We start from the raw sequence: 13,511 nt of genomic DNA, 5'->3' as shown, positions 1-13,511 counted from the left end.
TCTAGGGCTGACGGCCCCAATCTCCAGATGTGGGGGGGGCCGGGGGGTGTCAAACCTCAAGGTTCTGAGAAGGGACACCCCAGAGGTGTCAGAGACCGATGGGGCGGGGGTGGGGGGTGGGGGCCGGAGCTGGAGCAGGAGGGAAAGGGAGGGGAGAGGAGAGGGAGGGGAGGGGAGGGGGCTGCCCGCGGGGGGTTGGGTCATTGTCTTTTAGAATTTGGGAGCCTTTGAAAAGCCGTGGGCCCTCCCACCGCTATTGTGCTGGGGAAGATGTAGCAGCCTCTTCTCCGAGCCACCCCTTTGCCTCCGGACTTCTCTGGGGCCAGCAGCCGGCCGACCTGGGGCCCGGGGCCGCGGGCTCAGCCGACTACCATGGGCTCTGTGTCAAACCAGCAGTTTGCAGGTTCGACCTCGGGACTTACTGGGGACAACTTAGGCTGCAGGGGCGCCCAGAAGCCACATCAAAGGGAGGTGGGGGAAGTGTCCCCCAGGCTAGCCGAAGGACCCCAAGTCTGCGGCCTCCTGTTTCAGGGGGCGATCTCTGGAGCAAGGAACCCTGGTGTCCCAGTGCCGTGCAAGCTGAAGCTACGGGGGCGGGGGGAGAGAAGAGGAGGGGCCTGTCTGGCCGTCTGTCCCCGGGCAACGTGTAGTGGGAAGATGAGCAAAACTTTCGGGGCACCACTGGCCTCAGTTTAAGCTTGGGGAGCGCGGGAGGCAGCCGGGACAGGTATTTTCTCGTCGGCATCTTGGTAGCTGCAGCGCCTTGGGTGTCCACCCGCGGGCTGCACGCTCAGGTCTCCTTGCCGGGGTCTCTGGTGGGGTCCTCCAATTCCGTGGCCCCCCAGCTGAGCGCCCTCCCAATCTCCAGGTGGCGGCGCCAAGGCGCCGGAGGAGACGCAGGAGGACGCGGCCCGGGCGGCCGAGGAGCCGCAGCTGCTGCACGGAGCCGGCATCTGTAAGTGGTTCAACGTGCGCATGGGATTCGGCTTCCTGTCCATGACTGCCCGCGCCGGGGTCGCACTCGACCCCCCGGTGGATGTCTTTGTGCACCAGGTGAGACCGACCCCTGTAACTTTGCCGCGGGAAGGGGATGTTGGCGCGCGGATCCAAGGGTGGGCAGACGGCCTCGGCTGTTGGGTTGAGGGAGATCAAGGGCCCTCATTGTGCGCTCCCATCTTTGCCGTGGCACCCCAGTTCTGAGTCCCCTTTAACTCCAGCGGGACGAGAGCTGGGGGCAGAGCCGAGTATCAGCACCCCTACCCCCCTCCGGGAACCCCTCTGGTTTACCACGTGTCTGTTACCTCTTTCCCCTGGGCAGGGGGCAGGGGGCAGGGGGCAGGGAGATGACCCCATGTGGCAGAACTAAGGTTGTATTGTGCTTGCCAGTGGGGGGAGGGCGAGCAGGCCGGCCAGGGAAGCACATGCCCGGTCAGAGCAGAGCCCTGAGCGCCCGCGCCTTTCACTATGGTGTGAATGGAGCTCCCGGCCTGGAAAGAGGGAGGGAAACCACTTCGGGACCCAACGGGGTAAAGCTGAGAAGTCAGTGGGGTCTCCTCACCCAGGTGGTCACCCAAAACTCAAGCTCTGGGGCCTGGGTCGGTTTGGCAGATCCTTGAAGGATCTCTCTGGGGGCTTGAAAGTTCCTCGAGAACACAGTCTCAGGCACACGGTTCACTCGCTGGGCTTTTACTGTTCATTTCCTATCAGGAAAGAAAACCCAAGGAGCCCAGGCCTTAGATTCCTGGGCCAGGCTCGTAGGGAGTTAGGTTGCAACCCCAAGTTCTCAGTTAAAGCAAGGCAGCACAGTGGGGGTGAAATTCAGTGTCGCAGGGCAGAGGGTGGAGGGAGGCTAGCCTCTGGACCTATTCTCCTCAGCTTGGCATTTATGGCCCTAGACAGCCATTGATTGCTGTCCTAACATTCCCAGCCTCAAACAAGGAACCAGAGACTTCAGGTTTCCCTCCTCCCTGGCCACCCCTTCCTGAATATCTTAGAAGCATTTCTGTGGTCCTGGGCACAAGCCACACATAACCACCACGTAAAGGAAGTTGCTGCTTGTGTTCCCTCCACCTTTGGAGGTTTGGGGCTGGACCTGAGAAGAAATTGCTAATCCCAGGCACAGTAGGTTGACACCCAGGCCGGGCATGGAGGGGTTACTTCGGAGAGGTTGGCTTTAGGAGCAGTGGGGGAGGGGAAAGGAGGATGTGGGGATTAAGGGTTGGAGCCTGAGGGATGGTATTCTGGAGGGGGAGGGGTGGAGATGCTGGGTGGAGTAGTTGGAGGCAGCGGGGAAGTCTCTGAGCATGCCCCTCAGCGAGGACACAGAATGGGGGGAACAGGGGAGATAGAGGATATGGGGAGACGGGGGCCCACCAGTTAATGTTGGGGTCACTGGGCTACTAGAACATCTTTCCAGAAGGGTCGGCAGCAGAATGCTTGGCTATCCCCTTGCTTCACCCAGTTCCTCCACCCCCAACTTTACCCCCTCCCCATCAGACAACTAATTCTGGCTGGTGGCTTTGCCCCCTTCCCCGTCTCATTTACATATGTGAATGATAACCCACAGGAAGTAATTTTGGGAAAAAGAAGGGAATTGGCCTCTTTAGATCTATTAAATCACTTTATTACAGGAACCAGCTTTGAATGGCCCTCCTCAGCGGGGTGGCCAGCTCCCCCACTCTCCCATTTATCTGATCACAAAGAGATTAAAATCTCTCCTGGTCTGGAGATGACTGGACAGCTTCCCCAATTTTGGAAGGCTTGGAATAAAAGAGTCAAACCCAACATTTTCTTGCCTCCCTTCCAAAGGCTGTTGAATAGGGAAGGACTGAGGGGAATGTAGCCCCTCTGAGGTTCTTTGGTGATACCCAACTCGCAAGGAAGGTTTTCCTGAGCAAATGCATCTGTGCCTCAGCCCACTTACCCTTAGGATCGAAAGCAGTTGGGAAATATTGGAGGGCATAAAGGAAAGCAGGGACCTTCTGGTTTGGGGAGTGGAGCCCGTACCACATTATTTCAGATGGGTTTGCTGGGAGATAACTGGACTTTGGGGTCTTGGAATGTCCAGGGACATTCCACAGTTGAATAAGTTATCAGGAGGAGTTGAGCTGGGATAAGGAATCAAGAATTTGTCTCCCTAACACCCCCTACTAACAGTCACAGAGGACAATGGTGGACATTCCCTGAGCCTCACCTGGTAGCTCTGTCTTTCGATTGTGCACTGCTGGGGCTTACGTTGATCCTCAAACCCTACCATAGCAGTTAGACTAGTGATTCCAGTCCTGCACTTGAGAAATTTGAAATCTCTCCCTGGGGATCTAATATAGAGGAGTTAGGTAGATGCAGGACAATCCTTAAAAATCCTCCTGCGGGAGGGGAGTGTTCCCAAAGTGGAGAGAGAGTAAGACATTTGAAAACCTCTCCTTTGGCTGCTGGTGGTGGGTACCTTAGAATTGCAGGGTGGGTGGTGAGCAAGATAATTGTCCTAAGATAACATCTGCTAAGGGAGGGGGTCAGGGAGCCCCTTTCCTAAGGAAAGAGGAGTGAGGAGCAATTAAACATTTTCTTTTCCCTTCCAAGGTTGGGCCTATTTGGTTCCCAACACGCTGTTCACTATTTTTGCACTCCCTGTCAAACACGCAGTGCCCCACAGGGGTGGATGAGTGGGAAAGAAAACCTACCTTTAGCTTTTTAAAAAAATGAGTAAATAAAACCCATAAAGCAAAGAGACTTCTGTAACAACCCTTTTACTCAGCCACAGGTCTTATGCTAGAACTCTCTTCCTGTCCCTGAATTTGGGGGAATTTAAGAATCATAATCATGGCAGGTGGCCAGCCCTTAAATCAAGGTTTCTCAACCTCAGCACTATTGACGTGTTTTGAGCAGGATAATTTCTCATGCTGGGCATCCCTCAGTTGCGACAACCAAAAATGTCTCCAGACATTGCCAAATGCCCCCTGGGAGGCAAACTCGCCCCCAGTTGAAAAACAGTTATACATCGCAAGGTGGAACAAGAAAGAGCTAACTACTGTCTCCTGGTTTCCTGAGGTTCATCAAGGATTCTCAATTCTCTATGGCCATTTTAAGAGTTTTGGCTTACCTCATGTTTTCCTGTGGCTCAACTCCCAAACCCCTTAGATTTGTAGAAATTTGAAAATGAGGAAAAGGTCCCCTGCTTTCTCCCACAGCTCTTTGGAACCCAAGTCTGTTTAAAATGGCTTTCTGGCTAAAATGCTGTATTACAAGGCTTGGAGGCCAAAGAAGAGCCCAAATTTGACCGAGGGACCAAGTTTGGGTTAGGAGAAGAAATTTCCAATACCGAGAAACTGCTGAAGCCACGTGGCCTGCTTTTTCTGAAAAGGATGAGTGGGGGGTAGTGAGAGCAACTCAGACCCATCTAGAGTAGGGCTCTTGGGTTTGGGGGCAGGGAGAATGTAAAGGGATCTTTCCCACCTGGTTTATAACCTCACTAGTGCCTCTGATTACCCACCTTATGTTTCATTTTTTGATGTACTTGTCTTAACCCCTCTTCTAACCTGTAAACTCTTTGAAGAGAGAGACTAGCAGTCTGGTTAGTTTTCTAGTACGCACCTGGTGGGCTGAAGAAATGAATATGGGTCCCCTGAGGAATCAGGAGTACACTAACAGTTGGGGATCCTTGTCAGTGGAAGTCTTCCTCCAGACACAAAAGGCTGGAGGTAGGGAGGGAATGTTAACTGATAGTTGCTGTCTCTTTCTGGACTAGGGCCTGAATAGGGCCTGGCACTCAGTAGAAACACCATGAAAGCTTGTAGAGTGAATGTCAGTGGATTGCAGTTGAGCTCCCGATAGGATATTGGAGGCGATAGGATATTGGAGGCGATAGGATATTGGAGGCACGGGTTTGATGGGTCATTCATTAGTTATTTCATTTCCATCTTAATAGGAAACTATTTTTTAAATGAGTGGATTTTTTTCAGGAAGTTGGCAGAGAAGCACATGAGTTGGTTTGAGCATTATGGGATCTTCTTGGGTCCTTCTCTTTCTGAAGAGACCTGCTTTCTAGACAGTGTCCCAAGTAAAGGCTGTGCCACCATCATGAGCAAAGCTTGTGGTTGGTGACACCACAAGCTTGCCATACAAGTGGTTGTCAGTGATTTTCTCCAGGGCAAGGTTGTTTCTGGAACATTCCTAATCAAACTACCTATTGGAATTTGCTGGTGCTTTTTTTTTTGAGAAACAGCCCTAGGCAAATCACCCCTCCTTTCTTCCTGCAGGCAAGAATAGCAATTACTATCAGTGTTAAATCTGGGAGGTCAGAGGAGGTTGGGGGGGGGGAGGAGAAAACTTTCAAGAATAGTACGCACTTAGTACAGAGGCAGCTTGGAGTTACTTAATTCAGACTGGAAAGGAGAGTAAATGGCTTTTGTCAACAGAGCAGAACAACAACTGGGTTACTGGTTTAAAACTCCCGGACCCTTTCTTCACTCCATGGGTAGGTGGGGGGGGGGTTGGGGAACCACCCTGGGTTGGGTCCTCATCAGAGTTCAGTCTCCTTGCGACTCCATTTTCCTAAGGACCAAGGAGAAGACGCCCACCCTAAGGAGCTGGGAAGATCAATCTAGGTGAACACTCGCGTGCAGAGTTGAGAACCGCGCGTCTCATTCCTCTCTTCTGCTCCAGTCTCCCTCTGGCTGCCTTTGTGCCGCCTTGCTGACGAGCAGCACCATCTGGTGGAGAACTCCAGGCTGGAGCTCGTGGTCCTGGCTGTGTGTCTGGGCAGAGGCGATGTGTGTAGGGTTGTATGCTCACAGCCTTTGGTTCTGGACGGATCTCTTTCCCCCACCCTCCCTGACACACACATCAAAATAAACTGCTTCTAATAGAACCCTTTGGTTTCCTAGCTCCTACCAAACCCTACCTTCAGGAATGACGCTTGGGTTGAACTGCGAGGACACCTTGGAACCAAGTCATTAAAATTACTTTCACCTGCGGCTTTTTACTTTTTCATTGTGGCTGTTAGAAAGTTTTTTAACGGCTGTGCGTCTTGCATTATATTGCATAGTGCTGGATATAGAGTCCGGCTAGTTGCAATCAGCTCGAGGCTCTCACACTATAAATTTGGTCAAGGTGCTTCACCCCTCTGCCTCTGTGACCTCGCCTGTAACACAGGGGGCATGATAAGGTCTACCTCACAGGCTTGGTGTGAGGGTCACATGTGTTACAACATGTAAAGTGCTTAAAACACTGCTTAGCCTATAGTAAATATTAGTAATAAAATTAAATCTTGGTCATTTTAGATAGAGAACTTAGTTTCTTCTACAAATGTTTGTGCACTGCTAGGCACCTAGAACTGAGGGTATAAACATGCACTAGGTAGTCTTGAGCTGGAAGGGCCCCGGGTTTTGCAGAAAAGCCAGAAACGCAAGCTTTGATCAAGTCTGATCCCCTGCTTTTACAGATGATTATAGGAACCAGAACTTATTTATCCAAATTTCATAGAGCAAGTTGAGGGAAACTCGGGTTCCTGTGAGCTTTTTACTCCACGTGTCCTGAGTGACCCCTAAGGTCCCTTCTATCTCTAACTTATAAAGGCATACTTGATGTGGGGGAAGCTTAGAGTAGGCAGTGGTGAGGTATTAGGGGAGCGGAAAGACTAAGTACTGTAACTGGCCCAAGTCCTTCCTTGCCATCCAAAAAAAGAGAAATGCCTCCTGTAACTGTTTGCTGTCCAATTAAATGCCATCTTCCCCTCTCCCCACTATAGGCTGCCCACCCTCCTACCTCAAACAAATTGGGAAAGGAAGATGGGAAGCCTGCCTCCCTCCCACCTTTAATATAATTTATCTGAATAAATAACCCTAATTAGGTCCCTGAGTAAAAGGTTTGACTGAAAGCCCTGGAAGGGTGGGAGGGCAGGTCAGAAGGAAAGATGGCTGTTGGCGATGGTGACTTTGGCAGACCAGCAAGCTTGACTGGGGAAGAAAGGTGTCTCTGTATCCGTTTCTCTCACCGTGACCATAACCCTTATGTGGAGAGGAAGGAAGGAACTGATGAATGCGGTGAATGTGGGGTGGGGGGGAGTCAGGGGGGAATCTGCAGCCTCTGGAACTCCAGGAATCTGACCACCAGAACCAGCCAGTGTCAACTCTTTGTTTCCCCGGAGCTGGGCTCTATTGGGGGAGCTCAAGCCTTGCCCCTCCCCCCCCAGGTCTTTTCTTTTTGGAGGGGATGGAGAGGGGGCGGGGCCCAGGCCCCGCTTTGTGTGTGGCTGGGGGTGGGGTGGGGTGATAGCAAGAATTTCAGGCTCCTTTCCGATCAGGCCCTGTGAGGCAGGCTCCGTGGGGCTGCACGCCGATTACCTACCTGATAAGAGAGGAATTCAAACTATGTGTTTTAGAAAGGGGCGGGGTAGGCCCCCCACCCCCACCCCCGGGAGCCACCCTTGGAGACCACCAGTCTAAATCTTGACCGGTTATGGTGAGGTGCCTGCAGGGTTGGGGGTTTTTTGGTTTTGTTTTTGTTTTTTTTCACCCTTTTAAAGTCTTAAGCAGACCTCAAATCCTCCAGTGATGGAGTGGGTGAGCTGAGAGGGCTGGTCAATTTCATATGTCCCCATTTATATTATCCTCTTGTTCTCATAGTAAGCCTAGGAGGTGTGGATGGAGGAGAGTGTTGTCCTCAGTAAACTGGAGCTCAGAGAGGGGATGTTTTTCTGAGTTTCCACTGCCAGTTAGTGATAAAAACTAGAGTTAAAATTCCCAGTCTCTTGACACTTCTTTCTCACTGTTACCCTGCTCTCATCCAGTCTGAAGAGGTTGATGATAATTGCCACTCAGGATTTATGTGTGGCAGGCTATGTGTTAACTGCTTTTCATGCATAAACCCTCACAGCACCATCATAAAATTATTATTTACTCCATTTTGTAGGGTAGCACAGAAAGCGGGGACAGGCTGTCAGATTCTAAACCCTGGCTCTTAGTCACTTATCTATCTGCTGAATCACAGCAAGGACTGGGAGTGTTCCAGCCTAAGAGCCCACTAGGCAAATGGGAAAAGCTGGGTTTGCCTGGGTCAAGAATGCTCTTGGTCTGGCTCCTCCAGCACCTCCTGACTCACTGGCTTGTCCCAGCTCAATAAGAGACAAGTCAGATTTAACATCAAATTCAGTGTGGTTGTTACACAACGGGGAGGGGGAAAGAGATTTCACCTTTCTGAAATGTTTTTATTTTCTGCTTTAATGCTCCACATCAAGATTGGTGGGGGGAGTCATCACAATTCTGGCTGTTCCTGTGGGAAAAAGAAGAAAGGATCCCCAACCTTTGGAATATTTCATTGATATTTATTGAGCATATATTCTTCATGTTTCCTTATCCGCGTAATCTTCATTAAAATCTTAGGGGGCTTCCCTGGTGGCGCAGTGGTTGAGAGTCCGCCTACCGATGCAGGGGACACGGGTTCGTGCCCCGGTCCGGGAAGATCCCACATGCCACGGAGCGGCTGGGCCCGTGAGCCATGGCCGCTGAGACTGCGCGTCCAGGCTCCGCAACGGGAGAGGCCACAACAGTGAGAGGCCCACGCGTACCGCAAAAGAAAAACAAACAAAAAACAAAAATCTTAGGTAGGGATTTCCCTGGTGGCGCAGTGGATGGGACTCTGCGCTCCCAGTGCAGTGGGACCAGCTACGATCCCTGGTCTCAGAACTAGATCCCACATGCATGCTGCAACTGAGATTCGCATGCCACAGCTAAGGAACCCTGGAGCCGTAGCTAAGGGGGCCCGCCTGCTGCGACTGGAGAGCCCACGCGGTGCTGCAACTGGGAAGCCGGCGGGCCACAACTGAGGAGCCCGCCTGCCACAACTAGGACCTAGTGCAACCAAAAAAAACAAAAAAAAACCCCTAAGGTAGGTTTTTATCCTGTTCTCTGAGGCCCAGAGGTGAGTGACTGACCAAGGTCACACATGATGCTGGAAATTGGTAGAAACAGCATTTCATGAACCAGGTTGTGTCTGGCACCTGAGCCTATGCTCTTAACCAATTACCTCAACGGAAGTTTTGTCTTAAGCAGTACCATCTAAATTAAAACAAAAATGTAAATGACTGAAGAATTGGGGATCGCATCTGGCAAAAGAGCATGTTTCACCTAAGTCCCAGTTTGAAATGTCCACCCTGCCCCATCACTACCACCAGCAGCATGACATGCCTCAAGCCAGGACTGGGTGCACGATGATCCCTTTTGCTTCTGAACCGCATTTTCAATGAGGACTGCACCTTGTTGACGTATTTGACGTGCTCTTTGGATGTTTTGGAAGCTATCTATAATGAAGCCTATTCTGGGCAGGGTCTGGGAGAGGCTGTCACTCCACTGATGTGTTGTTGACGCAGTAAGTGGCAAGGTGAAATGGACTGTGAGCTTCAAATCGGAAACCCTGGGTTCTTCTGACCCTGGTTTTGCCATTCAACTAGCTGTGTGAATAACTCCTTTTTTTTTGGTTCAAACATGCAGTGTTTTGGTGAGATCGTTCCACACATTCGAAGTCCTTTCCTTTAACAATTTGCTCATCTTCCCAAGTAAAATAATTAAAACCTACCTCCTTGTTCATTCATCCAAAATGTGCTAGGCATTATTTAGGTGTCAAAATGCAGCAGTGAACAAAACAGGGACTTTATTTACAAGTTTACATTCTTTTTAATGGCTTCATGGTATTTTTGTTTTCTGTTGGTTTTTTTTGAACGAGTGAGATACTGAACATATGTGTCATGCTAAATCCTCCTGCAAATTACCTGCTTATATTCTGTTCTGTGATTCTTTTTATTCTTTTTTTATTCTTTTTTTTTGCGGTACGCGGGTCTCTCGCTGTTGTGGCCTCTCCCGTTCCGGAGCACAGGCTCCAGACGCGCAGCCTCAGCGGCCATGGCTCACGGGCCCAGCCGCTCCGCGGCATGTGGGATCTTCCTGGACCGGGGCAGGAACCCGTGTCCCCTGCATCGGCAAGCGGACTCTCAACCACTGCGCCACCAGGGAAGCCCTGTGATTCTTTTTTCTTACTGACTTACAGTAGCTTTTTGTAGTTTTATCAGTTTAGTTATCTGTCTTGATTTTTAAAAAAACTGTCTCAAAGTTTTTTCCTCTTAACACTGAGATATTTAATTCTTCCGAAATATGTTTTGCATACGTATGATGCAAAGTGTAGAGTTCTGGCTTCATTTTCAAATGGATAACTGTTTTCTCAATAGTATTTATGGAATTGTTTTCCTCACCTGTTGATTTCTCCACTTAATCTTGGATCTCCCAGTAGACTTTCCCTTCTAATCCACTGATCTGTCTGCTTGGGTCATACTGCCTTTTCCCTTCAACTTTCAGAAACATTGTTTTGATATAATTTCAAACTTGGGAAAAGGTTGCAAGAATAATGCTAAAAACTCCCATATAACCTTTACCCAGATTTATCGGTCCTTAATATTTTGTCCCATTTGCTTTTTTATTCTTTTTCTTTGTACAGATAGACAGATATCAAGCATCTTTAAATATTTCAGTGTTTTTTGTAAAATAGGGCCATTCTCTTACCTAATCTCAGTACAATGATCAAAATTAGGGAACTTAACATTGAAACATTTATCTACCATATGCAAATTTTGTCAGTTGTTCTAATATTTTTTCTTGTTCTAAGATCCAATCCAGAGTCATGTGTTGCATTCAGTTTCTTTACTTCTCTGGGGTTTGTCTTTCATGACTGACATTTTTTAAGTGTATAGGCCTGTTACTTTATTTGTTTTTTATTTTTATTTATGTTTATTTATATTTAATTTTGGCTGCATTTGGGTCTTCACTGCTGCACGCGGGCTTTCTCTAGTTGCAGCGAGCAGGGCTACTCTTCCTTGTGTTGCTCGGGCTTCTCATGTTGTGGAGTACGGATTCTATGCATGCGGGCTCAGTAGTTGTGACTCACCGGCTCTAGAGCACTGGCTCAGTAGTTGTGGCGCACGGGCTTAGTTGCTCTGCGGCATGTGGGATCTTCCCGGACCAGGGCTTGAACCCGTGTCCCCTGCATTGGCAGGCGGGTTCTTAACCACTTCGCCACCAGGGAAGCCCCAGGTCTGTTACTTTATATTTTACAATTTTACATTGGTTGATTTCTTATAAATGCTATGTTTAAGAATTTTTCTTCTGTTTTATTTTTCTTAGAACTTTGAGACTAGCTGCAAAAAATGCTATGGCATCTGTTTATCTAATGATTGTTCCTAATGTGATGTAGATATTTTGTTCTTAATTGTGATGACTCTTTGAGTCACAGTTTCTTTACCGATAAAATGGAAGTGTTCTTCCAACCTTAGAGGAACATGTGCATGCAGGTTTTTTTGGTTTTGGTGTAATAATGGAGACTAACATTAAAATCTACCATGCTTCCCTCCCCCAGAGTAAGCTGCACATGGAGGGCTTCCGGAGCCTGAAGGAGGGTGAGGCCGTAGAGTTCACCTTTAAGAAGTCTGCCAAGGGCCTGGAATCTATCCGAGTCACCGGCCCTGGTGGGGTGTTCTGTATTGGGAGTGAGAGGCGGCCCAAAGGGAAGAACATGCAGAAACGCAGATCAAAGGGAGACAGGTATGGATTGCAAGGCAGCTTGTGTGTGGGTTGGGAGGGACATGCTGAGGATGAGGAAAACTCTCCTCATTTTGCCCCTTTCTTGGACCAGATTGCCAAAGGTAAAAGGAAGCCTGCGGCCCCTGGATGTGGGAGGTGAAGAGAGGGCAGTATGTGAGGAGGGTACTTCATGACCTAGCTCTTCTACTTGACAAGTAATTACGTTCTGTTAGCACTAGCCTCGATTGCTAAACGGATTTCATGATACTAACCTCACATGATTATTTTAGAACTAAAAGAGACCATGGATGTGAAAGTGTATGTGGTCAGGACAAGATGGTGTATCTGTACCTGTTGCTTCTTCACCACGTCTCCAAATGGCTGGTTTCTTCCATCTTAGTTCTGTGCTCAAACAGATCACATAGTCTGGCTCCTTTAATTTCTATATTTTTATTGAATGACAGGTACTCTTTTTAAAGGTATGGTAGTTCCCAATTGGGGTCCAGAATTTCTGTTCTTGGTATTTTCAAGTTGACATGAATCGGAAGGTATCATCTAGACAATTACGTATCTGGAAAGGACTCAGAGTCATCTAGTCATATTCCTCCTTTTGTAAGTGGGGAAATTGGTCTCTAGGAAGGGAAGTGGGTATAGTAACACTTGAACCAGAGCCCAGGTGTCCTCTCTCAGAGGAAGGCTTGTAGTCTCTTCTCGCTCCTTTCTCTCAACTTTACCATGTTGCTTGGTGCTAGGTGCTACAACTGTGGAGGTCTAGACCATCATGCCAAGGAATGCAAACTGCCACCCCAGCCCAAGAAGTGCCACTTCTGCCAGAGCATCAACCACATGGTGGCCTCGTGTCCACTGAAGGCCCAGCAAGCTCCCAGCTCCCAGGGAAAGCCAGCCTGCTTTCGGGAGGAGGAAGAAGAGATCCATAGCCCCGCCATGCTCCCCGAGGCCCAGAATTGAGCCACAGTGGGTGGGGGCTATCCGTGTGTGATCAGGAAGTTTTGAGGAACAGGCATCCATTGGCAGAGTGGAGAAAGTGGGGACAGGGTGGGTAGGGGGCAGCTGGCACTGCCATATATCTCAGGCCGGGGGCCAAAGCATCACCCCCTCTTTCCTCTTGGTGGGGGGGAAGGGGTGAGGCAAAGAAACTCCAATCATGCTCTATCCAAATGCACGTGAGGGCTTTGGGGGGTAACCCTTCCTGCATGCTTTATCTGAGTCTCCACCCCCAGAATCTCCAGCTTCTGAAAGTGGCCTGGATAGGGAAGTTGTTTTACTCTTCAAGAAGGATATGGAATAATATTTCCCGTGCCAGAGTGAAAAGATTAAGCATGAGACCAGATTGATGGACCCAACCCACAAGCCACTACATTCTGTGGGAGGAAATATCTCAGGGGTAAGGCAGGGTTTTCCACATCTTGTCTGCTCACAACCTCCTCCTGGGAGAGAGTGCTGAGAGAACTGTCCCAAGCAGTGGGTTGTGATGACAGGCAAAAGGGGGGTTGAGGGAACAGCTGCAGACCTGCTGCTTCTAAGCTCACTCCCACCCCATTCTGGGCCAATACAATTTTATTTATTTGCTCCCTTGGATGACTGTACCTTGGGTCCCACTTTCTTCAGGATGCCAACTGCACTAGCTGTGTGCGAATGACGTATCTTGTGCATTTTAACTTTTTCTTTCATAATATAAATATTCTGGTTTTGTATTTTTGTGTATTTTAATCTAAGGCCCTCATTCCTGCACTGTGTTCTCAGGTACGTGAGCAATCTCAGGGATAAGTCGGCGACAGCTCCGGGTCTGCACAGCAGGAATACTTTTTGTTGCTCTATCACCAGAGAGAACAACTATTTGGAGCGTATAGCCTATTGAACTACCTCATTTTTGCCAATTAGAGCTGGCTTTTCTGCCACAGTGTCCTCTTGAAACCCCTCCATCTTCAA

The 13,511-nt window shown here is 49.2% G+C and overlaps 1 protein-coding gene across 1 annotated transcript; it reads left to right on the top strand.

Annotated features, from left to right (window-relative positions):
• The first annotated feature begins 271 nt into the window (after nt 1-271).
• Nucleotides 272-12,609, top strand: LIN28A (lin-28 homolog A). Its single transcript, XM_004266644.2, has 4 exons — nt 272-403; nt 869-1,053; nt 11,398-11,582; nt 12,314-12,609. The coding sequence occupies exons 1-4, from the start codon at nt 373-375 to the stop codon at nt 12,528-12,530; spliced, it is 618 nt and encodes a 205-aa protein (XP_004266692.1). The 5' UTR covers nt 272-372; the 3' UTR covers nt 12,531-12,609.
• The last annotated feature ends 902 nt before the right edge of the window (nt 12,610-13,511 follow it).

Source organism: Orcinus orca, chromosome 1 (genome assembly GCF_937001465.1).
Source record: "Orcinus orca chromosome 1, mOrcOrc1.1, whole genome shotgun sequence".
In the NCBI taxonomy this organism is placed as follows: domain Eukaryota; kingdom Metazoa; phylum Chordata; class Mammalia; order Artiodactyla; family Delphinidae; genus Orcinus; species Orcinus orca.
Note: the sequence above shows the minus strand (reverse complement) of the source record. Positions and strands in the feature narration are given on the sequence as shown.

Coding starts and splice junctions, on each gene's coding strand:
- LIN28A (XM_004266644.2), top strand. CDS start 373: ATGGGCTCTGTGTCAAACCAGCAGTTTGCAG. Junction 404..868: donor GTCAAACCAGCAGTTTGCAG/GTTCGACCTCGG, acceptor CCCAATCTCCAG/GTGGCGGCGCCAAGGCGCCG. Junction 1,054..11,397: donor TGGATGTCTTTGTGCACCAG/GTGAGACCGACC, acceptor TCCCTCCCCCAG/AGTAAGCTGCACATGGAGGG.